The sequence below is a fragment of the Crocodylus porosus genome, unplaced genomic scaffold, assembly GCF_001723895.1.
Source record: "Crocodylus porosus isolate Cpor-Errol unplaced genomic scaffold, CroPor_comp1, whole genome shotgun sequence".
In the NCBI taxonomy this organism is placed as follows: Eukaryota; Metazoa; Chordata; order Crocodylia; family Crocodylidae; genus Crocodylus; species Crocodylus porosus.
Genome location: NW_017728932.1, coordinates 16356034 through 16383635, shown reverse-complemented (window position 1 = coordinate 16383635; position 27602 = coordinate 16356034). Strand labels below are relative to the sequence as shown.

General features: G+C 47.1%; 1 protein-coding gene across 5 annotated transcripts in view; it reads left to right on the top strand.

Annotated features, from left to right (window-relative positions):
* Window positions 1-27602, top strand: part of SPECC1 (sperm antigen with calponin homology and coiled-coil domains 1) — a 117303-nt gene that overhangs the window by 23033 nt on the left and 66668 nt on the right. For 4 of the 5 annotated variants that reach the window (XM_019545771.1, XM_019545769.1, XM_019545770.1 and 1 more), the window contains exon 3: window positions 1912-2047. In XM_019545771.1, the coding sequence (XP_019401316.1) occupies window positions 1912-2047 (136 nt within the window). Of the gene's footprint in view, window positions 1-1911; window positions 2048-16763; window positions 17102-27602 lie in introns of those variants that run through there. The other variant, XM_019545772.1, reaches the window with a different exon arrangement.

Here is a 27602-nt window from a genome sequence, read left to right as displayed (position 1 = left end):
GGGTACCGTTTCTCTGCTCAGTCTTCTGAACAGAAGATCCTTATTCCACTCTCACTTGGAGACCTTGTAACTGCTGCACGGTTTCTATTTCCAGGGCAGTAACCACCTTTCTACTCGAATACCTTTTTAAGACAGACCTTGGAGGAACATGGCTTGTTTTTCTGCAGGGTTGCAGTGGTGACAAATTGCTTTGGCTGATATCTTTTACTGGACGAACTGTGTTGTTTGGAGAAATGGTAGATAAGTTTTCAGGAACCTTTGTACCAAAAGTGTGTTGGTCCAATAAATGATACTGCCCCTTCCCTCCCTACCAAAAAAAAAGTTCATGCCTCTCATATGTTTCCTGGACACTACAGCAAGCCTCCAACCATGCTATGAGATGTGTACAAAGTAATGTGGAGATTTCTGCAGCTTGTTTTTCTAAACCTGGGAGCTGATGCCTTCCTCTGCTGCGATGGATTTCATCCAGCATCCCCGAGAGCAAATCCCGCTTTTCCCACTTCTTATCGAGTTGCATCCTGCCGAGCAAGGACACTAGCAGCAGTGCCCACCAAACTGTTATCAGCCAGCTTTGCTCACTGCTGTTCAATAAATAAAGCCCCTGAAGGCGTAAACAGCCCAAACGATTTCAGCTTTCAGATGACATTTCCCTTCAGGGGAGCCACGTTACTCTGCTCTGCTCTTTCAGTGCAGCAGCATTGCAGTCCTCAGCAGGGCTAGATGCTGAGTTTTGGGGTCTGCTTAGCCCCTAGCGTGTGCCATTTGTTTTTCGAGAAGCAGGATCTGGTGCAGCTAAGCTTGGCAATTCTCTATTGACAGGAATAAACTGGCAGCCACTCTCCGCTAGAACCACTCCACCTTCCTGGGAGAGGAGCGAGGTCACTGCTGGAGAACAGCAGCATCCTTTGTGTCATAAGTGAGGATCCAGTGTGGTGTGTTGAGTCAAAGTTAATTCATCTCACTTGCTTCTCAACCCATGGGCTGTAGATAAATAGACTCACAGACAATGAGGGTTGAAGGGACCTCAGGAGGTCACATCTAATCCAGCCCCTGCTCAAAGCAGGACGAGCCCCAACTACATCATCCCAGCCAGGGCTTTGTCAACCAGTGTCTTAAAAACTTCTAAAGATGGAGATTCAACAACGCCTCTGGGTAGCCTGTTCCAGTGCTTTACTACTCTCCTAGCAAGAGGTTTTTCCTAATATCCATCCTAAACCTCCCTAGCTGCAACTTGAGCCCATTGCTCCTTCTGTCATCTGCCTCCACTGAGGACAGTCCAGCTCCATCCTCTTTGCAACCCCCCTGTAGGGAGTTGAAGGCCCCGCTCAGTCTTCCCTTCTTCAGACTGAATAAGCCCAGTTCCCCCAGCCTCTCCTCCTAAATCATGGGCCCCAGCCACCTAATCATTTTCATTGCTCTCTGTGGACTCTCCCCAATTTGTCCACATCTTTTCTGTAGTGGGGAACCCAAAACTGGACGCAGGACTCCAGATGTGGCCTCCCCAGTGCAGAATAGAGGGGAAGAATGACTGCCCTCGATCTGCTGGCAGTGCTCCTACTGATGCAGCGCAGGATGCCCTTAGCTTGCTTGGCAACAAGGGTGCACTGCTGGCTCATATCCAGCTTATGGTCCACTGTCACCCTCAGGTCCCTTTCTGCATAAATAAATATGTTTGGGCATCACACGCCAAGGTAGGAAACCTTCCTGACTGTGGGGAGAGCACTCTTCTGGGTGCTCAGCAATGGCTCCTGACTGTGTTCCCAATGTCCTGTTTCCATGGGTTTCCTGAAAGAACTTTTTATCCCTCAAGGTTTCAGCACTTTCACCATCCATGTCTGTACCATTAACTTGTTCACCAACAGAGCGGAGAGTGCTTTCTTCTGGTTGCTCACAGGGTGGTTTTTCTTGCAGCTGAAGAGAGCCAGCAGCGATGACATGCTCACAAAGCCAGGGGTAACAGCAGGCTCTGGGGTCTCCAGACTGAAGAAGACCATTACAACAGGAGCAATTTCTGAACTTGCTGAGAACCGGCTGAAGCCCAGTACAGGTAGGAATAAATTGGAAGGCAGATCAATATATATGGCCTTTGTTATCAGTCCTGCTTACCGTCTTCTTGATAGGGCATCTAGGGGAGGTAATGAAGGAAGAGACATTTCTCTGCCTTGCAGAAAGCTTCTCACTAATAACTGGCACCTTGGGGTCAGTTTTCCATGACAGTGCTGGAATCAAAGAAAGGTATCATTTTCCACACGCTTTGTCTGGAGAGTTTTGCTTTTCCTGTTAGTGATTTTAGGTTACAAGGCCCACAGTGGTGAATTTCTGCTCCTGGAAAAACATACTTTTTCCTGAATTTGAAGTTAAATAAAATGTGAAATAAATGGGAAATCAATCACCTTTGCCTTTGGGAGGAGGGAAGGGAAGGCTCAAAGAACACTCTTTGGTACAAATGTGATTCTTTTCCCCACCTGCTGTGCTTTCGTTGCTGGATTGACTACACCTGTCTTGGCTTTTGAATGCAGATGTCAGCTATTTGATTGATTGAATTAATCTTCACCTAATATACCTTAAAGTTGGTGACTTAACCGTGGCATAAGATGCCCTTAAAATTGCTGATAAATCAGGGCGTCTCCTGCCTTTTCAACATACACAGTTGTCTTTGCTTTCAGAGGGTTTTATTGGATTTGTCACGCTGTGTTTTTGCAGTACTGGTCAAGATAGATAACAATGAAAAATAACTCTCCTTGATATAATTCAAGGGTGGAAACAGCTTTTGTGAGTGCAGTGCAAGTTCTCGGTAGTGTCACTAATCGAATTGTTGTTCTTGGGTTTCGGGTGCGTTGTCGTTTTCAGTCCAGGGGCAGGAGAACCGCATGCACTTTGCACACTGCCGAGGTATGAAGAAGAGCCACGAGGTGGCAGCAGGAGCCGATCCTAAAAGCATCTCCCTCCTGATATCCTCAGTTCCTACCGGCATAAGCGGTTCTTCCATGCCGCTGTTGAAACCCAGCAGAGGAATTTGGGTCCTAGGAAGCGGGAAGCCTTCTCTGTCCCACCCGGGATGCATGCAGCAGTATGGTCAAGACCTCTTCAAAGCCTGGAGAGGAGTAAAACAATGAATTAAATAGGGATTCTCAAGTTATCCTCGCATGGCCACATCTTAGCAGAATGGTTGTCCCGTCTCCTGCTCGCAGCTGTGCATACCCTGCTATCCTCCTCCTCTTGGAAGAAAACCGAGGCAGGGAGAGGCCCTGACACAAGCAGTGGCCTAGCAGCCTTCATTATGGCGTGTCGTGTGCTTTCTCAGTGCTAACCCCCTCCTTCCCTCTGGCTTCAGTGGTACGCTAGCTTCCAAAGGCAGCGACGCCGCGTGCATACCAAATACCTCTGTGCAAACCCTGGCTTTGCCAGATGAGCTCAGCAAACACACGCTTTTGTCTGCTCTCTGGTGGCATTTTAGAGGGAATGTGAGACCTTATTAAATCTGACCGTGACCTCCCTCTTTATCGTGGCCTCTGCAGGGTTCTCCAGCGTCCGAGCCGTGGGGAAGGCAGTGTTGCTAACCAGCCGGGGATTAAAGCACTTCAAGGAATTTTCTTTTCCTCCTTCAGCTGAGTGGCGCATAATGTAACACTGTAAATTTTTCGCCGTAACCCAAACACAGATCCTATTCTTCACTGAAGCAAAGCCAAAGCACTAGAATTTAATGGAAGCTTGTCACATCACATCTAAAGGAGTTTGAGATTTGTCAGCTAACAAGGAGTTGTGATGCCAGACAAAGATCTTGGGGGGCTTAGTGAGAGTGGGAAGCAAACACATTCGGATATTGCAGCATGGGAGCTTGGGAACACAGCCGAGGAAGCAACACTGCCGGGGTCCCCAAAAGGAATATAGGTGTCAGATGTAAAAACGCAGGATGCGTCCTGAAGTGTCCACATCCCTGTGCCTACCTAGCTACTGTGGATGGGGGATGAATACCTCCATATGAAATTTCCAAAGGAGTTCATACCTGCATTCAAAATTTTTTAGGGGTCCATAAATGAAAAAAGGTTGAAAACCACTGATCTAGTGGGGATAGCTTCAGGTGCTGCAGAGATTCTGCATGTGCATATATGCATATGCAATGGGCCTGATCTCTTTATCATGTAAATAGTTAGATGCTGGAACTTTGTCTAGGACTTGTCGTTACGATTTACTCTATTTCTGGCTGTATCTTGACAATGTTTGCTCAGTGGAGTCGGGTGTTGGAAGGGTTTGGATGGGACTGGGTGTGTTTTTAGTGGGCAAAAAGTGGGAGAGAGGTTATAAAGAAGAGCACCCTTGTTACAAGGTCACATTTAAGGATGGATACCAAGGGGGATATTGTAATCCAGTGCAGCATCATCTATAGAAAGGTTAAGATTGGAAGGCACAAAGATCATGATGGTCTCCTGGAACCTCTCAAGTGTGGAAGGGCAGAAACGCATCATCCTTGTCCCACCAAAAAACTTATGGCAGGACAAAACATGAGCGGGACAAAACAGACGACCTTTCCCCTTGTTGTTGTACAACAATTCCTACTAACAGCTTTTGCTGCTTTATCATCGCGAACGTTTATACATTTGGGCACAAATCCTCTGCAGGGGATTCCCAGGGTGGGCCCCAACCCAGCATTTCACGTTGCCTGGCTCGAACCCTGGGTTTGCAACTGCAAGCATGGAGTGGAGTCCCATGGGGAGTTCCTCGGGTTGGGGTCAGGCTCACAGGGCCGCAGGATCGAGCCCCTGGAGCAGCAGGGGACCAGTCCTGCAGGCCCCGGGTGACATCTGCACATGCCAGTAAAATGGATCAGATGAGCCAGGGTACATCTTGGGGCAACACATCCCAGCACAAAAACAGCATCTGTTTGTAGCCTAAGAAAACCTCAGTAGAAAGAGGCGTTAAGGTCTGGGCATAGTTGCTGCAGCGCTTCTGAAGAAGGTATTGCTAAGGGAGCTTGGGCAGTGGGCAAGCTAAGCTGTAGGCCCGACTGGAGAACCATGGGGAGTGTGTTTCTGTGGGGAATGTGGACACCAACCTCTTTTATGCACAAACAGCATAAAAGAGCCTATTGCCCGCATGCTCAACAAACTTCTCTGGTTCCTTTATTTCAGGCTCTGGTTTGACCGTTTCTGTTTTTTTAAACTGAGCCTCACTTAGAGCTTTTGTCTGCCTCTTTTCCCTTGGCATCTCCCTGCTTCATCATCCTTCTCCTTTCTTTTAAACCTCAGCTGAAGTTGGAGCTTTTTATCTCCTTTGCTTATAACCATTAATTTTGCCTTTTTTTTAAGTCTGTGATGGGATGATTTGGCTCTACAGCAGTTTTAGCTGAAGGGCGCTCTGTGAAAGCAGATGAGGCACAGCGGTGGTTCTGTAACAGAACATCTCCGACTGAAAGGAAAAGAAACCAAGTTACAGAAACCAGAAATGCTGAGGTTGCCTGCTCCCCTGGGGGGAACCCTCCCGCATGTGTGTTGGTGACCTCGAGCAGGAGCGTGCGTTCCCAGCGTCACAGGTAATAAATAATTGACACCAGGCCTGCCTGTACAAACATGGTCTATGGCGTGTCGGCTGGTGGAGTTCAAGCCACTCTCCTGCCTTTTTGTGCTGACACAGGCTCCCCTGTCTGCCTCATTAGAAGCTGGCGCAGTAAATCACAGAAGGATGGGTCCAACCCCCCTGCCTCTCCATCGCTGGGAAGAGGGGGCGAATCAATAGGACTGGAGATGGATGCAGAGCTGGAATTTGTGCCTTGTGATGCCTGGCCATGTCGAATGCACGCGTAAAATGCAGTGCTCGTAAGGAGAGCTGCGTGGGTTCAGACTTCTGTGGCCCGGTGCAGTGTCTCACTGTGTTGTGCCCTGAAGCGGAGAAGCAATCTTACATAAAAGCCAGATTTCTAAAGCTCTTACAGCTGTTACTCAAAGTGTTGCCTTGTCCCAGAAGGGGATGGAGGAAAAGCAAAACAGGAGGCAGCTGGGGGAAGGGTGGCTTTGGAAACACTTATTGTTTGCATCTATGAAAACTGTTGACCCTATGAATCCAAACCCATATGCTGGTTTAGCATGTGGAGACATACAGGTATGGGGAGCTGTTGGATTTGGAGACCCCTCTGCACCTGGGTGGCTGACGCGCAGGAAGGTCTGCATTTCTCAGATCGTGGTGATTTGTAGGTTTACAAGTGGAACTGGGTAATCACTTGTAATGTCCCCTCTCTCCTGCCACTGAGGAATTAGCACTTCGCACTCGGGGCTATTTGCTACCTTGGAGGACCATCACTGTACAAATGGAGGAGCTGAGGGATAGATGTGGGGGGAAACGCTGCAGCAAGTTGGTAGAAAACCGGGGTCTGTGTTTCCCACAGCTTCCTGCGAACTCCGAAGTCAGAAATGTTCCGGATTCTCCTTGTGATTTTCCTAAGGGCCATTTAGTTGAATCCATCTCACATTCTTCCCTACTGTTATTCTAGCATCAGCAGCTATTGCTCGTCTGTTTTACCCACCATGCACATATTTGTGATTCTTGTGCTGAATGGGAGAAGCCGAAGCAGACTAGGGGGTGTGACTGGACTGGGTTGGGGGCATGTGCCAAGCCGAGCCAGGCACCTTCAGAGCATCCACCAGCAGCGAACACATCTGGGAGACATTCATTTATATCAAGCTCTGTCAGGCTCAGTTGTGTCAATGAGCCTCATAATGGAAATAGCAGGGAAGGGTTATTTATTTTCCTAAGCTGCGGTGCTGGCTCATTTACTTATTCATGGTGGGGCCTGAACATATATAGAGCTCTTCGATTTGCCTGCTTTTCTCCTCCATGCCGGCAGCCGTGTTTTGATTTTCTAATATACAGGAATGGTTTATGCCTGGAAACAATTAATATGAATATTGGAGCTCAGTAAAGATTATAACAAAGGCCAAAGATTTCTCTCTCCTTTCTGTCTCACTGCCATAGAGTAGAAGGTACCTGTATGGGGCCTAAATCCATCTGGTTCGTCTTTATTCTACACACTTCACGCCAGCTTTCTGAGCAAGTCTTTTCACCCCCGCTGAGGCATTATACCAGGAGTTACAATCAGCAGGGCCCTTGCACTCTCTGATCAAAAGCCTTTTGGCTATTTGTGTTTATTCTTAAATAGAGGAAACAATAATGGGCACTCTTTCTCAGCCAAGCACCAGGACAAGCGCATTATTGTCTGTGCCCGCGTGACTGCTGAGTTGATTAACTGTAATGGTCGGAGACAGCACCAGTGTGTAAGCATTCAGAAGGCAAGCCCTAAGGAAATTAAAGGTTTAAATTATCCTCCACATGTCCAGCATCCTCCTAAAACGAATCCAACCTGCGGGTTGCTTGGGCAGAAGTGCTAACAGCAGAATGAAGCATTGTTAGCGCAGTAAATGAAGTTGCATAATAAATTATGTTTAAGTGATCCCACTCTATTAAGAAGTGATTGATACGTATAGATGTCAGGTAGAGCTCTTTGGAAGCAGGCTTTCTGCTTCCATCCCACGTGGCTCTTCGGTTTGGGCTCGTTTTCCTTGCTTTCAGTACACTGCGCGTATAGAAACAGCAAGCCAAGCAAAGCCTCATGTTTAACAAGTTTCATGGCTTTCACTAAGCCAGCTTTCCACATTGGGACCGATGGCATTCAGATCTCATCAGTGCATCTGATGGCATTCAGATCTCTTCCCTTGCTTGTGGGAGCGGATAGTAGGTTTGATGTGTGCTGCCTCCCCTCTGAAACCTGGACCAGAAGGGTTCACTCGAGGTTGGTTCGGGAGAGGAATCGGACCATTAGTTGTCATGCTGTCATATTTCCTATGTTAATCCTACAAGGCATCTCTTCACCTTCAGCGTCACAAGTCCTCTTGATTGAAGGGCCCCTGAGCTTCATGCTTATGTACAGACTTGTCATCCCAGGATTTCCGCTGGCGCTTTTGTGTGGCCTTTTTGACCAGTGCTGCTTTTTTTCTCTCGCTCTCACCCCGAGTGCGGCGTTTCCTGATCTGGAGTGACTGTTTGTGCTAGTGTGAAGGCTTCTGGTCCACATTAGCTTCTCTGCGGTGAAAGGCTCAAAGAAAGAGCTGTAATACAGGGCTTTAAAAACTCCTTGACGGGTCTAATTGCCAATTTAATTTTTTCATAAAATGCTAATGGGCCCCAATTAGAGCTGAAAAACGGAAGGTGATCCCTTTTGAAGGACAGGTCTTAGTCAAGCTCGGGGCCTTTTGAACCCACTATACGTCAAGTTTGAAGGTGTCTGTTTCTTGTGATCTGTCACATCAAAGGGCTGTTGGGGGTTTGCAGCAGGATGACTGCACCTTGGATTCAGTCAAGCTCCTGCCTCATTTTTCCTGTAAAAGATAGACTGGGACTAGTGCGAGACTCACTAATGAGGACGATATGTGTTGATCCATAGCAAGCTCTCACTAGAAACCAAATGACCAATTTTAGCAGGGATTTCCAGGCGACAAAAAATATGCGCTTTCCTCTGGAAAGCTAGCTGGAGTCTACTGCCTTCTACATGGCAGGAGCCACTATTGCAATTTTTCTGGAGAAAAAGAGAATATAGCTCTGGAAAGAAAATATAAAAACGGAATCCCCTTGGCAAAAGGGGATCCTTTCCATAGTCGAACATTTGGAAAACATGTACCCCTGTGCAAACACAAGTACATGCATGCATCCACAGCTCTGCACTAGTAACTGTCCTGTGTTTAATAAATATATGCACATCTGTACATATTGGAAACATGCAAATTGATTCAAGTATGAAGGTTAACCCTGAAGTGCCCCCAGTTTATTTTAAATAACATCTTTTCTTTTCACCTCTCATTCCCTAGGCATGATTTGGTTTAAATGCAAAGGTCAAATGTTTCAAAAGATGAAGGCCTGGGCAGGTATCTAACTTTCAAGTACTCCTTTTGAAAAACATTGCCAGTAACCTATAAATGGAGCTGGGTGTCTTTATTTCAGTACACATCCCTACAGATTTCACCCATAAAAGGAGATAAAGGAATAATTCCTTCAGTTTTACAGGTGTAGCAAACTGTGCTTACAACACTTGCTGTCATCCATGCACTTCAGCAAAGAAGGGCTGAAATCTGGCATTTCCCCTTCGAGTCCCCTTCTTGCCACCATTCTCTTGTCTTTATCCGTGATGTTATTCTTTTAGTGCCAGCATGACTATTCACACTTGTATATTCAGCACTAATGCACATATTAAATAAAATTAACACCTGGAGTTATTTGAATGTATTACAACAGGCTATCTTGAATTGCCAGTGCTTGTCTTCCTTGCCTTTCTTACCATTACCTATGGAGGACTCTAGCTTTTGGGATTCACTGGACCTGAGCTGTTTAATGTTTGTGTCCTACAGAGATCTTACTGCCTCTTGAAAAGTGGGTTACCTGGTAGGATACTTTGAGCTAACTGGGAAAAAGATCAAGTCTTCCAGCGGGCCCCTTCTCACCTTGGCACACAAACAAAGGCTTTGCCTTCCTGAAACAAAGTTCTCTAATTTACTTTTCAGGATCTTATTGCCCAACTTTCCTAAGCCCAAAGGATTTACTGCTGGACCCTTTCCTTACCCCCAGAGGCGGCAGGGAAAGGATGACTGTCTTAACTAGAGTGTTGCTCTGTGCTACAATCTTTTTTACAAGCTCCCCAGTGGCTGGGGGACAGATTAGAGCAATGCAATGCAGTGGCTCTGCCAGGACCTCTGATAACTGACTGCTGTGGATAAATGGCACACCATCCCTTTAGAAGGCACCTTCCAGCCGGCTGGAGCCACCTGCTCAAGCAGGAGCCTTGTTTCCTGTGATGTGTCCCTTCTCACGTTGTTGCTGCCCCGCCTGAGCATGACATCTGAGCTCCTCAGATGTGCCCTAATGTGTTTACACTCAAGTTTTAATACTTTGCCTGTGACTTATTAATCAAGCAGCTCATGTAATGAATGCCACTCTCTCCTCCGCCTGCATATTCCCCAAACCATCACTTTGCTGGCACAAGTCTGCCTGCTGGGATCTGAGCCATTTAAGAAGATGCAAGTATGTGGTGCGGATGCTGCAATGCTAAACCTTAATGACTTGACTGACTAAATATGTTGACACTTAATTGGCTCAAGCGAACACATTTTGGGGTGATACATTACAGCTGTAAACATGTCAGCGAAGGTTGGAGAAACCCAGCTTAAGGCCACCATCTGAACAGAAGGGGAGCGTGCTATCATCCACCTGGAATACTACAAATCCCTTGGTTTGTTTCTGGTTATTCTTCAATCACTTGCAGCAGAGTCAACATGAATACCTGTATTAGTTTAATTCTCAGCTTTCCTCCAGCTGGTTTGAAAAGAAGGGATCCTTAACACTGATCCCCTCTAGGTTTAAATGCATCACAACCAGGATGGCTTGGCAGGTTGCCATTGTGTTTGCACTCCAAGTTTGGGAAGGAGAGAGAGGAAAGAAGGCAGTGTTTGTCTAGTTTAACGCGTACATTCAAGAAAGCACTTGGTACTGCTTCTAGTTTTTCTCCTCCAGTTTCCAACTACTTTTGGCTCAGATTGGATCTCATACTTGGTAAAGGAAGAAGGAGAGTTGCAGCTTCTCAGATGAGTTTTCAGAAGGCTGTGGTTTGGTCGTGTGAACTTGGTCATGACCCTCCCAAGTGCCCTGACTGCAAAGATTGGTTTTGAACTCAATGGAAAATACAGCTTTGCCCTTTCTACGGGTTTCAGTGCAGACAGTGTGGCCCATTGAGATTTTTGCTGCTAATGAATTCCTCACTTCTCTGGGACATGCTATTGTGCATATTATAGATGAGACTTAATACAAAGTCTTGAAAAACCCTGGAAGCTAATACTGATCTCTAGATTGGGCACCACCTTAATGCTGGTATTCAAAACGCTCTCATGAGGCCTGGTCATGACACTTGAACCCCCACCAGAAAGGCCAGTCCCTGAAGAGTGAAATCTCAGCCCTTGCCCCCACTGCAGAGACCTCCAATGAGTTTGTGATAGCTGTGATGAGGTTGTGATCTGGACATCTGTCCACGGGGACCTGGCCTAAGGTGGGTGTAGTGGTATTTTTCTCTTCTGTGGCTTCTGCCTGAGCTATTACAAGCTGTACTCACGTTGATTTTATTTTTACCTCCCTGCAAATGATATTTTCTAATATAACGCATGGCTAGAGGAATAGAAGTGTGTGGAGAGCAAGGTCCTACATTGGTGAGGAGTTGAAAAAAGTGTGTGTTCTTTCCTCCTCCCTGTGTGAAATCCTCGCCTGTTCTTCACCTACAAAAAATATTTTTCCCCTTGGCAGTGCCATGCCTCTTAATGAGAGACTGACAGGCCACAGGACTGTGGAGAGGACTACATTAATTCTTTCTTGCTGCTGGAAGGAATTCAGGTTCTCTCGTTAATACATAATTTCAGAAGGGTAAAATGATTGGTGTTGTTCATTGGGGTTTTTTTCTGATTTTGTAACTACAGGGAAAAGTTAGGTAATGGATTTAGAAGCGTCCTGTTAACCCTGTTGTTTTGCTGCATCTCTTCACTGGAGAAGTTGCAAGTGTGCTGTCTGCACGTCAGGCTGGAAGTTGCCCCCCACCCCTGTTTTTTTTGTTTGTTTCTAACTATAGTTCGATGGGTACACCCACAAATGGCATCCCTGTCTCCATGACTTCTGCTCAGGGTGGCTGTCTCTAACAGCCTTCAACTTCCTCTTCCCTGGGGCTTTGGGCTACTGCTGTTTGTCTTGCTGTTGTCAAGTTAACGAGTCATTACCTGTTATGACCCCACTAGAAAGTTAGATTTCAGGTGCGTCTGCTCCGACTCGGTGATTTGCTTTTTGCAAGCGCTGCCAGCTGCATGCAGCACTGCGCTCCACTCCATGGGACGTTCTTCCACAGCTGGTTTCATAGTAAAGATGGCTAATGTTACAGCACGAGAAGCAGATGGTGAAGTGTGAACTGCTCAGTGTCAGGATTTATTGATCCAGGAGGCTGTGTGTCGACTAATGCATTCCCCGTGGTCAATATTATTTCCTCTTGAAGAAAACCAGAAGTCGTCACACAGTCTACAAGAAAGTAAGATCTCCTTGTCTTGGAAGTGTTGTATTTCACCACTAGTCAGAAAGAATTCAGACCCATACCGTGTACGTGTCCGAACGTAGCATGGCTGGGACCCCAGCACAGCATAGCCATTCCCTGCGCTGCTTGGGCTAATGTGGCTGCTATTTCCTGTGGCAGGGCTTGCACGTGCTCCAGCAGTTGGACTGTGATGACCTCTGCCACAAGCAAAGCCTGCTTCAGCATCCCATTTTCAGACCATTGCAAAAGCTACTGGTTTAGGCTGAGCGTGAGTGCCAAAACAACGAGCCAGCTGGTTTGTGACTGGTAAAGGCATGAATTTCAGCCGTGTATTTAGAACAGGCAGTGGGAGGAAGCTTCTTTCTGTGCTTCAGGGCCACGTGCCTACGCACGTTTCATGTCTCTCCTTCTCTCATTTTGCTTGCGTCGGGGGTCTCCCCTGGATTTTTTAAACTGAGGTTTTCTCTCGCCCTCCAAGCCCATGTCCTTGTACTGGATTTTCAATGCTGAGTTTATAATCCTCCTCTCCCCTGCAAAAAATAGCCTTGCATTTTGGTATCAAGCATGGCTTTGCTGTAAGGCCAAAAGTGTGGGTAATTCTTTTACTCGGAGAAAGACGAGGCATCGGCCTGAAGAGGTGACATACAGAAGGGCAGGGTCTTTCACCTTACTTCACTGACATCCTTGCATCCCATTTACCTAGTGATTTTTTTCCCCCCACCTCCTCTTTGGATTTGCACTAGTTCTGTATCAGTTTCCAGGTGATTTTTAAGGTGTTACAGATGCAAAGGAAATCCCAGATGGTGTGGGATGCACCTACCATCTGTCTGAAAGAGGCCTTCCTCATATTGCTTCAGTTCTGATAAATATGGAGGTTGTGGGCTTGCAAGGCAAACTAAGGAGCTTTGATGAAAGCAGAGATAAGGGTTTTTTTTTCTATTTTTGCTATGTGGATGTTTGTGGATGGGGGCTGTTTGTGATTCTGACGGTGGTGGTTGGCGGTTATTGATCCTGGTTTGTGTGCACCGGTGTTTGAACAAAAATACGTGCAAAGAAACAGATGAATAGGGGGTACTAGTAACAACTTGTGGCAGTTCAGAGTACATATTTATATAGACAGTATTCTTTACAAGTGTATCCCAGGACACCATAAGGCTGTGACCGTAGGTCCTTTGCCGTGGCAGTTGAGTGCTACTCCGAGACAAAGGTCTCCCACAGTAGCAATCAAATGGCAAAATGTCAGATTAAAATAAGTGCGTTGAAATAGGAAGAGGTATGGCCTCTAAGGAGGCACCCAAGGAAGAGGTTTGTATTGGGTTCCCAAAATCTACTGTCTGATGTCCCCCTTGCTGGACTGTGGATGTAACAAAATACACATTACTCTAGGAAAAGAAAGACAAAGCCAGCCTCGACCTGGGTTCTGAAGGTTGTAAGCACGTTGTGCAAGGCCTCGGGTAGTGTTTCCAAAGTCCAGAATAAAATCAGGAAGATGGAAGGGGGCTTGGTGACTAAGAGGCCAGTAGCAAGGTGTGGAGGGGATGAGTGGAAGTTGTCACACTGCAACACCCACTGACATCATGGAAAACCCTAGGCAGAGAGAGACGGGGGGGACTCCGTTTAGCTCCCGATATCTAGGAGGTCAGAATATACCCTTAAACTGATATCCTACGTGGGAATCTCTGGGTCAGGGAGACCAGTACAGTGGTGGGAGTGGGGCTGTAGTGCTGTCCATATCCTTTTCTCTGGCTCATGGAGGACTTCACCATTCTGGCAGTCCAGTGCCCCTCGCTACCAGAAAATTCACATGTGCAAAAATGAGAAGGCGCTGAGCGTAACTTGGGTGTTGTCAGCCTGGAGGTGCAGGGGGTTGAATGCAGGAGGAGCCTGGATCAGGAATTCATGCTGGAAATCTTCTGTAATAGTAGGAAGTCAAACCCAGTTGTACTGGTAGAGGATCTGGAGGCTGCTTGTGGCATTAGTCAATTAGCTGAGCACTTTGTAGTGGAAAGCTGGCTGTTTTACCTGTACGGGAAGGTACAGCATGGGCTCAATGGAGCCCGATATTGTGAAGACCTGTGTGATGCATGGCACTTTGTCTGTGCAGGCAGTAAGTGGTGCATTGATATAATGCCTTTTTAAGGCTGTATTGCATGCAAGGTCTAAACCAGACGATGTTCACAACATCCATTCATTCCTGATGAGCTTGTGTCCATATCTTTTAGCCTCCACCTCATGCTCCACAGTTCCATGTGATTAGCACATTTTTCTAAAGAAGTCTTCAGGATTAGCCCAGCAGCAGGTCACGAGACTTGACATGCGATGCTTGTGGGAGAAGCCCAGGACCGGGAATTGCAAGGGTGCCCTTTCCTTTTGGACTGAGATGCGGCAGGAACCGTGTCAAGATTCAGGACAGGGCTAACGTGAGATGCCACAAGTCATTATTGAGGTACCGTGGGCAGAGCTGCGAGTGAAATCTTGCAGAGCACCAGCCCTGCGTGTTGACAGACTATTTCTAGTCTGAATAGTCTCCCTTTCTATGCTGGGTTTCTTCAATTCCCGGCAGAATTTCCTTCCTTTCCAAACCAGCAGCAGTTCATTGGTGCAACTGTATTAAACTGCAGTTTAGCATTTAGTCTGGTGATACCAATTTAAACATGACCATCAAACTAAAAACGGCCCATTTCGGGACAAAATGTGACAACATACTTTTGTTGCTATCTGGAAGATATCAAGCAGGATCCCCAGAGATACCACCTGCACTGATCTCCTCCTGGCTTCCACAGACAGTTGGCTTGCATGAGCCCTGAATGACCTGAACTTGCTGTTTAGGTTTTATCGTTATAAATCACTGCAGATAGACCTTGGATCACCACAGATGAGCTCTTTTTACAGAACTTATTCATTAATCAAGGCTTCTTATCATGTGGAGTGGGAGATGAAGGGAAAAGGGAGTTTCATTGAACAGTGTCCAATTACATGCAAACAGCTGCACCAAACAGCCTTGAGGATTTTAACGTCAACTGACAATAACAAAGAAGGTCAGGGTTAGGACTGGCACATAACTTGCCCCTCTAGATTGAGATATTGGAGGCATTTTGGCCCTGTCTTATTGTGCAGTGCCCAGGCTCCCAAATCTAGGCAGAAAAGGGTCTGAATGGAGTGGTGGTGTGAATTCTGCATTTCCAGGCTGTTTTCAGGCTAACGTGGACACCAGGCAGCATGCTAGAATTTGTGGGCGTTTTAAAAAAATTTCTTTCATTCATTTTTAAAACTTCTACTGAATCCAGGACTGTTTCTAAAAAAACAGAAATCCCCTTGCTGGAGTGGAAATGGACCCCTGTGCAAGGTGAGAGTCCTCATTGCAGATACACTGCAGCTGCTCCCTTCACAAGGTGCTTTAGGGGTGCATTTTGTCTTCCTCTGAAGCCACAGATATCGGCCCCTTGCCACAGACCGACACAGAGCCGGACCTGATACAGCTGTTCAATGTACCACCAAACCATGAGCAGTTCCCGAATGGTCTAAATTTCAGGCCTTTCTATATATGGTCTTTTATACCACATTTCAAATTGGCTTTCAGTTTGCAAGGTCATTCATTGCATTTAGTGTTTGTTTGTACAGGACTTAACATGTTGAACACCAGTCTGGTTGAGGGACTGGGTCCTACTGTCATGCAAGCAATTTAATAGTAACAATTACCACCCACCCCTACTGCTGACACATCTGTTGCCCCAGTTTTTCCTGTATCTTATAATGGACCTGGTCCTGCCACGTAACGATTCTTCCCAATTCCTGCTGGGGAGGAGACAAATTGGGAACTGCTTTGCCCTTTCTGTGGGTTTCAGTGCAGACAGTGTGGCACACTGAGATTTGGGAATAGTGGGTGCGTCTACATATTCATTAATGCACCATAATTGTGGGGCATTAAGTTGAGTACTTGTAATAGCAAGTACTAACTTAATGCACTGTAAGCAGCACTACTAAACTGGCACGCGGTTTTAGGTGACGCTAATGCACAGTAGACTCATTCTGCTATACAGTAACATGGTTTTTGCCTGCCACGCTAATGCGCAGTAGAATGAGTCTACTGCGCATTTAGTGTCTCGTGTAGACATGCCCACTCAGGAGCATCAGATTAGGTCTGGAGGGCATTAGAGCAAACTGATGCAAAGAGCAGAATTTTCTTAAGGTTTCAGCATCCAGCTCGCATGTAAGCGTCTGCATTTTAAAGCGATTTCAGCAATATCTGTCACTGAGCCCTTCTGGAAACGTGGCCTCTATCTCCCAATTCAGCAAGGGCCTTAAGAGCAAGCCTAAGTTCATCCCTATTGGGCAGAGTCTTTAAGGACGTGCTTATGTTCTTCTGCGTCCCCGCACGCTCAGCACCGCAGCCTGATCTCTGGGCAGGGAGCTCGCTAGAACAGTGTACGATTCTTTTCTTTTACTCGATCGAATTTCATTCCCCAGTCCTCCAGGGCAGGACCTCTCTGCATCTGGTGCATGTTAATAGGATGGACTTGGTGAGGCCTTCTGGCCCCACTGGAGCGAATGCGTGAGAGCAGTCTTGGGTTTCTTGCCGGTTTTATGCAGTCGTTGCCTGCAGTTTGCCTGGCTGCCTCTGTGCGGCCTGCATCGCATGTTGAGTCATTCTTTCTTTCCCGTCTCCCTGTCCACACCCCCCTTCTTTTATTCCAGCATGCAGGCGGCTAATTAAGCACACAGGACGGCCTTCAGCGCATAATATTGTAATGAGGTAGGAGGGTTAGCCACAGCTGCCTTAGCATGAGCAGCAGGCTGTGTTCCTGGTGCCAGGAACTAGGAAGGAGCTGACTTTTCCTTTTAAGTTGACTAGAGCAGGAAGGTTGAAAGGCAGACAGGGGCAAGGTCTGCCTCTGATGCGGAGCGTGAGCAGGGCGTGGGGATCCTAGACCGTCTCTGACCGGAGCCAGCGGAGTTTGCTGAAGATGGGCAACCAGCCTGGGAGGCCCGAGGAGCAGGAGCAAGGTCTGTGCGCCCCGGGGAGGCTGTCCGGATGACCTGTGTACTGAATGCAGTTGTTTTTCTGCATCTCTGTCTGCATGCTTGCTGCACGCGTGTAAATTGTTCCCTGGACAGTTAGCTGTCCTGCCCTAGTGAACAGAAAGGAGAGGCTGCTGTCAGGGACAATGCCAGTCAGTGTCTTGGCATGGTCTCAGGATGCCCGTTGCCGGTGTTTACCTTGCCGCTAGGAAAGACCAGTGATTATTGGTGCATACTTGAAATCTTAGGGAGGATTTTTTGAATTTGCTTCCTGGAAGGAAGAGGGACCTTTCATGCCTGACAGATATTGTTCCACGTCGCCTACATGATGCAGCTAAAAAGTTGTAAAGCTTATCTCTGGACGTACAACTTGTCAGGGGCTGCTGCCTCATTGTTTGTGGCCCGAGGCCTTGGCTTTTCGAGGCCTTTATAATTCAAAAGGATCCTTCTGTGAGCGGGTCTTTCCCCCATTGTCCTGGCCGCAGCCTGGTGCTTCAGCGCTTGCAGGTTTTACACAAAGCAGGGGGGGGCTAGAGGTAGGACATTCACCTTGAGCAGAGAAATGTCTATGCTGCATGCTCAGAAAAAGGACAATAACGTGTCTTTATTGCCTTATCACTGCCGTGCTACCCTGTGGTTTGTCCTGTGAGCCTCTGTCATTTGGTGCAGGGAGAACAGTACCTCCATTGATCTTTTTTTTTCCTCCCCCCGCCTAAGTCCCATTTGAGCATAAATCCTTCTAATATTCGGGCTTATGTACTAGCATTGTTGCTATGGGGAGTTCATTCACAGAATTCCCTGTTTTGGGGAAGCTCTCTATAGCAAGACGAGCATAGCTGGCGATTTCAAATGCCAACACAGGTAGCTGACCTGTTGGCTTGGTGGAGATGGCGCTGCCCACTGCCTCCCGCCGTACCCAGTTAGGTGGAAATTCTTGAGCGGTTTGTTCATAACCAGTCTAATGAAGAACAGAAGCACTGCCAAGAGCCAGTCACCAGAAGAAATGCTGCCCCAGGGAAATGCCATGCCTGCCTCCACCCCACGCACCAAAATGCCCTACAAGTTTGACAAGTCTCTTTGAAGTTAAGCATGCATTACTATCACTGCAGCTGGGGAGAAACAGCACGATAATAAAGTTTAAGGTGTGGGGTGGGTGGCGGGGTTCCCAACGGGCTGAGATTTTCAGAGCCAGCAAAGGGCTTTGAACACCCCTTGGCCATTATAAACAAGGGGGCCCAAGTCTTCACATCCCCTAGGTGGCTTTGAAAATTTCTACCAGCTTTAGCGTTCATGTCTTAGGTGATATTTTCTGTGCTGAGGGGGCAGGGTTGCTGCTGTTCTCCACAAAATGAAAAGACATTTCAGCCTTGAAGTGGGGTCGACTAGACCAAACCGTGTCCTGAAATTTTGCTTCAGGGGGGTTTATAGGACAATGGGAAATGCAGTTAAAAGGTGCACGCATGCTTCAGTTGTAAACCAAGGATTCGTGGCTCATTCTTGGATGTGGGGAAACACCCTTACCAGATCTCACAAAACAGAAGAAATTAAAGCCTGACTGCAAACCTGGACTTCAGGGGCAAGCAGTGGATATAGAGGTTGCTTCAGATAATGTCTTTAACTTGATGACGAGAGGGGAGTTGACGGCTCTGCCCTTTGCTGCTTTGGCAGGAATGCGAGTGTGTGATGATTTCGTTTTTATTTAATAGAGATTGGGCCCAATTCTCTCATTTATTTTTCAAAATAAATTTCAATTTTTTATCTCATTTACACAAGTCTAAGCTAGACTTTGGTCTTCTGAGAGCAGGTATTTAAAGGTATTTAGCCAGCTAAAAACTCCTAGTGGTTTCTTTAGGAGCTAGTCTCCTACATACCATATAGAAATCTTGGATACTTAGTCTGGTGGAAGCCCAGTTCTTGACTGAAGTCCCTGTGCCCGTACATCCAGGAAGCCTTGCTAGCAGTCGGTGTATTTAAATAGGGTATTCCAGATTCAGTCCAAGTGGTAGTGTGGTCACAGGTTGGGTGAACAGGGAAGACCTATTAGACCAGGAACTACTTAAATATCATGCTGGGGTGAAACAAATGTTAGAATATGATCTGAAAGGGCTTTTCTGTTGTGAGCGAGAGGGGGAGAGAGAGAAATGTGGCCAGTGCAACAGGAATGTGTAGCGTTCGTCTGGCATGTCTCCAGTTTGTTTTTAGCCAGAATTGCCTTATATCGTAGTTTTGGAGTTTATCTTCCCCAAGTGCCAAAGGCTCAGATATGAAGTCTTTCATGGTACAGGTGGGATGATCCCACTTTCTTGCCTGGGTGTGCTGGTGCTGTCCAAGAGCAGGAAGAAAATACCCTTCCCCAGGCAGAAAAGTTTGAAAGAGCCAAAGTGAAGAAGGATCACCCAGAGAGCCTTAACTAGATGAGGATGTGATACTGGAGAGGTAGAATTAGAGGAGAGAAGATCCCAGAGGGGGATGACTTTTCACAAAGTGATCCAGTGTTGGTGTCTAATCTACTTGGAGATTATGGCTGTGACCAGAGATAAGGTTGTGAGCAGAGCATTAGCAGAGCTATGGTTGCTGCGGGAGAGCCCCTTGAATACTCATTCTCACTTAGGCTAGTCTACGTGGTGCCACGGTGATTAGTGTCTAATGCAGAGACATGGTTGTTGCCTTACAGTCTCTCAGGCCCCACACATTTTTCAGTCTCCCTAATTCCAGAATAATTTTGATTTCTTCTGCCAAGATTTGAAAAGCTTTTGTGTTGTAAAGCAGCTTGTGTCATCGGTGCCTTGTTCCCATCTGTAAAATGGGTACGGGGTAACTCTTATAACTGTGTCATATTACATTCATTATATTATATTACATAACTCTTATGTTGTATTATGTAACTGTGTCCCGAGCATTCTGGTTTGTAAAGCACCTGGATGTGCTGGAATGAAAAAGCATGTGAGATGCAAGGGTATCATTGCTCTTAATGGGTACTTGTAATTTCCCAGTGCCAAGTGAGCCCTCCAGATCCCTGGAAAGCACGAACATAACCACCTAGTGTAAAATGAGGATGGAGTACCTGGCCGGTAATTGGAGATCATCACAGGATACGTACCAAAGAGTACAATATTAAGTCATTATTTGAGTCCCTCAAATATCCAGCATGTGTTAGCAGTAGGTAAGCAGGGTTGTTTTCCGAACAGAGGCTCTGTGTTTCCTTGACCGTATCGGTGGAAACAGTGAGAGATTTGTGGTGTTTTTGTTTATACTCTTCAAATTAGCAAACAGTTTGATGATGAAGGTCATTAGGAGGAGGTGGAAAAAATGGTTCATTGAGTAGGAAACTGGCTTGAAAAGAGCAATGGTCTAGTGGAAATATTAATTGCACTAGCTGGAAAGGAGTGACCAGTGAGGTTATCCAGGGGTTAGGGATTTGGGGAGGGCAGGGGGGGATCTTGGTCTCTTATAAACACGTGTTTAAATAGCTTGAATGAGATTACCAAACATAGGCTCTGGAATAGAGTTGCTGCACCCTTTTCCACATCTGGCTGCACATCAGATTTGAGAAAGGATTCGTCTGGGTGGGTGGGATGTAGTTCGTAAAGCATTTGGGATCCCTCAAGATAAAAGGTACCATAGAAATCGGCTGTTTATCATGATTGTTCATTTCCTTTCTCGTGCGCTTATTCCTTTTGATTCATTTCGGATCCCTCCCCAAATCCCTGCTTCCTCTGCTTCTCCCGCATTCCCTCCTTTCATATGAACCCTGTGATGCGTCAGCGTGTCACTTCTGCCAAAGAAGAGCTCGAGAGCCCAGATGCATTTAAAGAGGGCCCAGGGAGCCAAGCAAATGAATGAATCCCGCTAGCAGTTTGCATGGCTTGTTCTCCGGGAGCTCGGGCAGTGAGCTTTTGACTCTTCCCAGTGGACCCAGCAAACCGCAGTTTGCTCTCCAGTAAATGGATGCATTCTCTTCCTCTCACGATTTGTTCTAGCCGATTAAATGGTGCTTTCACAAATGCTCTCATTTGCCAAGGAGGCCATTGATTAAACCAGCCTTTCAATATTTCATTAGCCCAAGGAGAGTCGTTTTAATTTTAGTTTGACCTCTCTTATGGGGCCAATTAGTGTCAACCCTGATGGGGGAATTTGATGCGACCACTGTTGCATTTGACCTGGATAAATCACCCGACAAATGCTGATCTGCAGACAGCAAATGGCAAGAGTCACTTTGGTCTGTAGGCTAGTGGTGATCCACACCTTTCTTAGACCCAAGGCCCCTCTCAGAAAATGCCAGCTCTTAGCTTTCACTCATTGTTTGACTATGGGAAAGGAAGAGTACTGTAGTTCTTCTGCTGCAAAGAACTCGGAGCACAGCAGGTCAGTGTTCGCGACACCGTGGATTCCTGTATGACATCTACCTTGGGAATCACACGGGTAGGTGCTTGCACACCTAACGGTGCTGATACTGCACGGCTCCGCAGAGCACCCTTCAAGGACCTCCCGGCCCCCTGCCTGGGAATCGCTGGTCTAGACGGCGCTCGTTCCAGTTATCTGTGCATCACGACTTGGAATTCCCCTTTGGAGACGCGGGGGTTTAGTCACACCTCTGACTAACTAACTGACTGTCTCCCAAGTGATGTGTTTGTGGCCACAAGTGATTACCTGCCGGTCATGGGGTTGTTTGTTGAAAAGCCAGACGGCAGCTGAGTTAGGAGAAGAGATCTGCAGGAGCCCCCCGGCGCGAGGGGAAAGGGCCTGGGCCAGGGCTTCTCGCCAGTGCTAGGTGGAATACCAGACTGGAGATACCTGCTGTGTGGGCAGGAAGAGGATTTGGGAGGATCCAGGCAGCAGGATGTGGTTAATGCGTCTTGCTTTGTGTTGGCCCGTTTGGATCCTGAAAAATAAACACATCCGTGGAGAAAGCGCTGCGATTCTGCTGCTCTTGGGACCGGCATCCGATGTGCAGGCCACTAACTTGGCCAATCAGCTTCTCCCATGATTAAAAGCCTCTGCATGTTGTGCCTGAGCTCTCCCGTGCTCCCCAGCTGGTGCGAGATGGTTTCTGTTACAGGGACAGAAAATAGGATTTCTGCTAGCATAAGTAAGGCAAAAACCCAGTCTCCTGCTAGGGACTTGATTGGCCCAGTGGTTCTCTGACTTTTTTTATCGAGTACCTTTTACATTGTTGTGCTGCTGTGGCCCCCTATGGTTCTGCAGATTGGATAACGAAGAATACTTTGTCACAGCAACCCAACTATAACCCCTTCTACAACCTGAGAAAGATGGGAGAGATTGCTTCTTTTTTTTTTTAAACTTTGTTCCTTTTCTTTTCTTTTATATTTCCCCCCCTTTCTCCCTTTTTCCATTCCCTCCTGTCACGTGTCCTCTGGAAATTGGCTGCATATCCTGAGGGGTGTGCACACCCAGTGTGAGAAACACTGGAGAGAATAATTAAAATGGCTGCAGCTGGCTCGACAGTGATGGAGTGAAAGGGAAACAGGAAAGGATGGGGTAGTGGTGTGTCTTTTTCATGCTGGCGCTGACACACTCTTAAATGATTCATCTGGGGGCAGTGCTTTGCTCTTGGAGGAAAGAGAAGGCTAACTTATGTTGCTTGCATTGCATTTAATTCCTCAAGGTCTTCAAGTTACAAGATTACTCACTGAAACAGGATGGCCTGAAACTCCGTGTGAAGGACTCCCATCAGACTCCAGCTCTATGCATGCCCTTCTGATTTAAGGTCAAAGAAAATCTTGCAGTTAAAGCTTAAGTGTCTCAGTTTTTTAAATTTGGCTTCTTGGCTTCCCACCTCTTGTTCATGTAATCAGCCTTCATAAAATGTCCTGACTTCCCTTTGGAATTGAGCTTTCTGAGCCATCCAGCAGTAGTGGGGGGCACGGACAAGTAAGCGTGGCTCTGATTTGTTTCATTGGCACTGCACTTGCTTACACACAACGCGAATTTGGCCAGTTGTGTGTTTGTCACGGTAGCAGGTAGGTTTATTTGTACTACACCCTCAGTTGTAGGTCCCATTGGACACTCATTGAAGGTCCTTGATCACAGTGGACTCTAGTTCAGACTTGCCACATGTCTTAACATGCCAGCTTCGCTTTCTGCCCTGAATACATATGAAATCTATGCATATATGGTACTTGGCTCTCTTTCAAAAGGTGGCATTTGCTTTCTTCACTAGGGCAGCAGTATTTTTCCATGACCCCGTGCCTGGAGGGACCTTTGGAAGATATGGGTTGTATGTGCCAAGGTAGCTTCTTTTGTCTGAGTGTGCTGGCCTTTACACAGGGTGGTCTGTGACTCATCTGTCAGCCCATACAGCAAGAGGGCTGTAGATGTCTGCCCTTGTAATGAACATCGATTCCATGACTTTCAGCTAATCAATAGCAGTATGCAGACATAAAAATAAAGGGATGGGCCTGCTTTGGTGATGAGGGAAATGTATCCTTGGGGCAACCTAAGACTAACATGAGCTCACAGGGTCTCGTGCTGAGTGCAAGCCTGGATGTGCTGCCTGCAGCAGGGGTGTCCAGCTCCCCATCCACTATCAATAGGGATTAGCTGCAAATACAGGAGACTTCGGTCTCTACATCTGCATTGAATTTGCCCAGTTGCTTCAGAAAAATACTGGAGCACAAGCTGAGTAAATAGGCGCTTGTCCTGGGGCAAAGAGTTGAATCACTTCTATCTCTTTTATGCATGCTCATCTTGCAAGTATTAGACCCTAAAGATCTAATACTGGGGATCCTGGGGGATTCTTGATCCAGTTGAAATCAGTGGGATTTTACCAGTTCTCTGAGGCCAAAACTTACCCTAAATATTCATGAGGTGGTACTCCTTCAGACCCAGCTCGCAGCTGGAAGTTTGGCTGACTTCTCCCCTACTCCAGTCCTGCATACTTATAACACCATTGTGCATTTACTTCCAGGGGCATTGCTTTCTGATGCCAGGGGTATTGAAGCTGTTCATGAACCTGGAAGCCAATTCCAACCCTCCACGTGACACAGAATGTTTGCTGCTCTTCCTTATTGTTCCTTGTAATGGTTGCGGTTTATTTTCCGTACTGCGGTGGCCCTACAGACTCAATCAAAATGGTATCATTGGCTGCAGGAGCTAACACTCTAGGACAAGACACCTGAGAATATAAAGGCTGCATCAAAGAGGACAGCAGTTAGTAAGCAGGATGGCTATATTTCCTCCAGAGTGCTGCTTCTCTATAATCACATACCTGCTGCTGCCTCTAAACTTTAATTTAGCAGAATAAATTGAGGCAGTGAAACCAAAATGCCTTAAGACCAAAGCTCTTAAAGGGCCACTTCCATGGGTAAATAATTGAGCCATAGCCATTTGCCCTTTGCTGAATGCACTGCAACCTTATCCAGGTAAATGAGGGAAGCCACCCTACACAGCAGCACTTCATGCTGCCCTGTGATGTGTGAGAAAAGCAAAATGCAAAAGAAATTCTTCCTGCACTGTCCTGGAGGAATGTCTGCTCCCAAAGCGTCACCTTTACACTGAAGTTGTTGTGATTCTTTGCAGTGCCGTGTGATTTAAACCTGATGCAATCACTTCTGTAGAAGCTGCTCCTTCAGTTGCGTGGATAATGATTAATCTATTGGCAGAGGGCTGGTTCTCTGCAGGACAAGGAAGGAAAGTGCATTGAAAAAGGAATTTTAATATTTTTTCCCACTGACAAGAATGCAAGTGTCTGCCACAGTAAAGCAGCAATAGGGCCCTGAGCTCACGTGGGACACCACCAGCTCACCAACATGGCTTATGAATCCCAACCCACAGAGAGACAAGGAGCCTAGCAATGGGACAGGACAGAGAAGATCCTATGTGCAAGCCATCCCTGCAGTGAGTGGGGTTCATCCCTATAGGGTGACAGGGCAGGGGAATAGCTCACCAACCACCTGCTTGCAGGGCCTCTGTTACCCCTTGGGTTTGTCTGTCCAGGGCCAAAATGAAGCCGTCTCTACAGCGCAACACAGGCAACAAAAACACGACCCTTTTCTCCATGTACAATTGTACAAAACCATTCCTCCCTATGGAAGAGATTTTGGGGAAAATCTCTGACTTATTTTTAAGTTTTTTTATTGTTATAAGCAGGCAGTTGAAGCTCTTCCTGGGTAAGCTTTTATAGACAAACTTCCCATTGCACGGTGGAGTACGTCTTCCTGCTTCCCTTTGGCCCTGGTTCCCACCTTCACCCTAGGTGCTGACTTGGTTTCCTTTGTTGGGCCACAGAGCCTGAGCTCGCTCTCTCTCACCTCTGGAAGTCATCACCTCAGCTCAGAGTTCAAGCCCATTTGGCGGAGAGGGGAGTGCCCTGTGCACAGTGCATGTGCTGTTGCCGTACCTTTCCTGATCTTCGGAGGAGTTCGGCCTCCAGGGCTCTCAGCCCACCATGTTTTATCAGCGGTCAGTTATCTTTGTTCCAAAGGAATGGGGAAAAAGTGTCGCTTTTTAGCCTTCACAGCACTTGGCTTCTCAGCAGCTGTGTTCAGGCTCTCTCAGGAACATACAGTATGTCTAGAGATTTCAGTCTCCTGCATATTCATCTTGTTGGGAGATGGGCAAAGCCCCAAACTCCACTCCTAGAAATTAGCCCCGTGCAAGGAACCACGCTACGAATGGCCTGTCCTTCCCCTCGTGCATTGATTGCAGACTTGTTCGTGTTTGGCTCCCGTCTCTGTGTTGCTAACCTCCCGCATAACCTACCGCTCATGCTCCCTTTGTTATGGCTTTTTAAGAGGATATCTCTAACCTCCCTCTTTTTCTGCTACCCCCATCCCGGTTGAACTCGTCATCCTTGTAGCAGCTGCTGGATAAGGAGGTTACAGAGCGTTAGCAGCAGGCTGAAAATTACAATGCCACCCATTTATCACGTGATCAGTACCTGCGATAAAACACCAATTCTGTCATTCAAAAAATGTGACGTCACAGCTCGCGATTTCAGCCAAGGGGGTGGGAGCGGGGCCAGTGTCTCTTGCTGTGGTACTTGCCGAATTTTGAGTGGTGCAGCAGATTGTCTCAGTGTGGCCGTTTGATCATCTTTTCTGTTGCCGAAGACGCATGTTTTTGTGATTCTAGTTTGGGGTCTGGAAATGCCGCAGCAGCAGCCCCTGCTTCTTGGGGGTGACAAATACACCGTGCCCCTTGGAAGTGGCCGCTTGACTAACTGTGGAGCGGTGTTCAGGATTCGCAGTGCAGTTGCTATAGAAAGCAGCATGGTGCAGCACCAGGGCAGCTTAGTTGAACATCATGCGGCTGCAAAGCTGTGAATTTGATTTGTGCATTTTCCAGGTAATCTGCGCACTTGCCTCAGCATGAAATGTTGTCCGCCACTGCACTTATATTGGTATTTTGATGGCATGAAATTCCCCTCCTGGGACAAACAGAATTGTTTTGTGTTTCCTACCCGGCCCCCCCGAGTTGCACATATGCTCCCTACACACTGGCAGTGAGAAACATGGAAAATCCCAGGTGAACGGTGAATCACTTTGCAAATACGACCCGAGGTTGATGATTCTGTGGCGTTGTGAAGTCTTTCTCCTTCTGTTTTGAGAGACCTTCAGGAGTGTTCTTGCGGTCACGGGGAATGGGATATAACTCTTCACGCGTGGGCTGCTTCTTCCCTTGGGCGCAACATGGGTCAGTGGGGGTGGAAAAAGTCAGGGTTAATTTTATCCCACAAGGTCCTTTTTTGCATCTTGTAATTGATATATCAAGTGTTTTCTAATGCTGTGAGTAACAAATTCAGGCTGCTTCTAGGGCTGTAGTGGTGTGGAGACAGCACGAAGGAGAATTTGATGGTGCCGCTTCCTTTTTTCTGGAGTTGAACTGCTGTAGCCACCTACTACTCCACGAGGATCATCGGTTGCTGACTTCCCGTAATCTCTCTGGGTTTGGTTTCATTGCCTTTATTTTCAGTGAGCCTGGGAGCCCTGAATGCTAATGTGCTCTTTCCTGTGCTATACAAGGAGCCAGGTGTCCTGTCAGCAGTGCTCGACGGAGTAATGAACTTGCCAGCCTGCGTCCTGCATGGGTTGAGGTTCAGAGGGTAGGTGGTGTTTGAAGGGAGGGAGGACCACCTATTAAGCAAAGCTTTGAAGCCCTGAAGATCCTGCCCCGTGCATTTTAATCACCTCAAACAGCCACTGGCCTCATCCCAACCCACAGGTTGGGAGATAAAGTTCTTGCTTTTCTCCCACTTCTGCTCAGCTGCTTTTTTGAGCAGTGTCTCCCTGGAGGAAATCAGTAGTCATCATGCGAGTCCCCAAGGAGAAGCTAGCCTTTCTCCAAACAGTGTGAGACGTGAGACTTTAGGATTGTTGTAAGAAGGGTGTTTGTGCCCGAAAGCTTGCAAAGAACAACTTTTCCAACTATTTAGTTGGCTTAATAAAATATATCGTGTCTCCCCAAAGAACCTTATCAGCCTGAGACATGAGACTGGCAGCGTAGGGGGGTGAGGGGAAAACCCTTG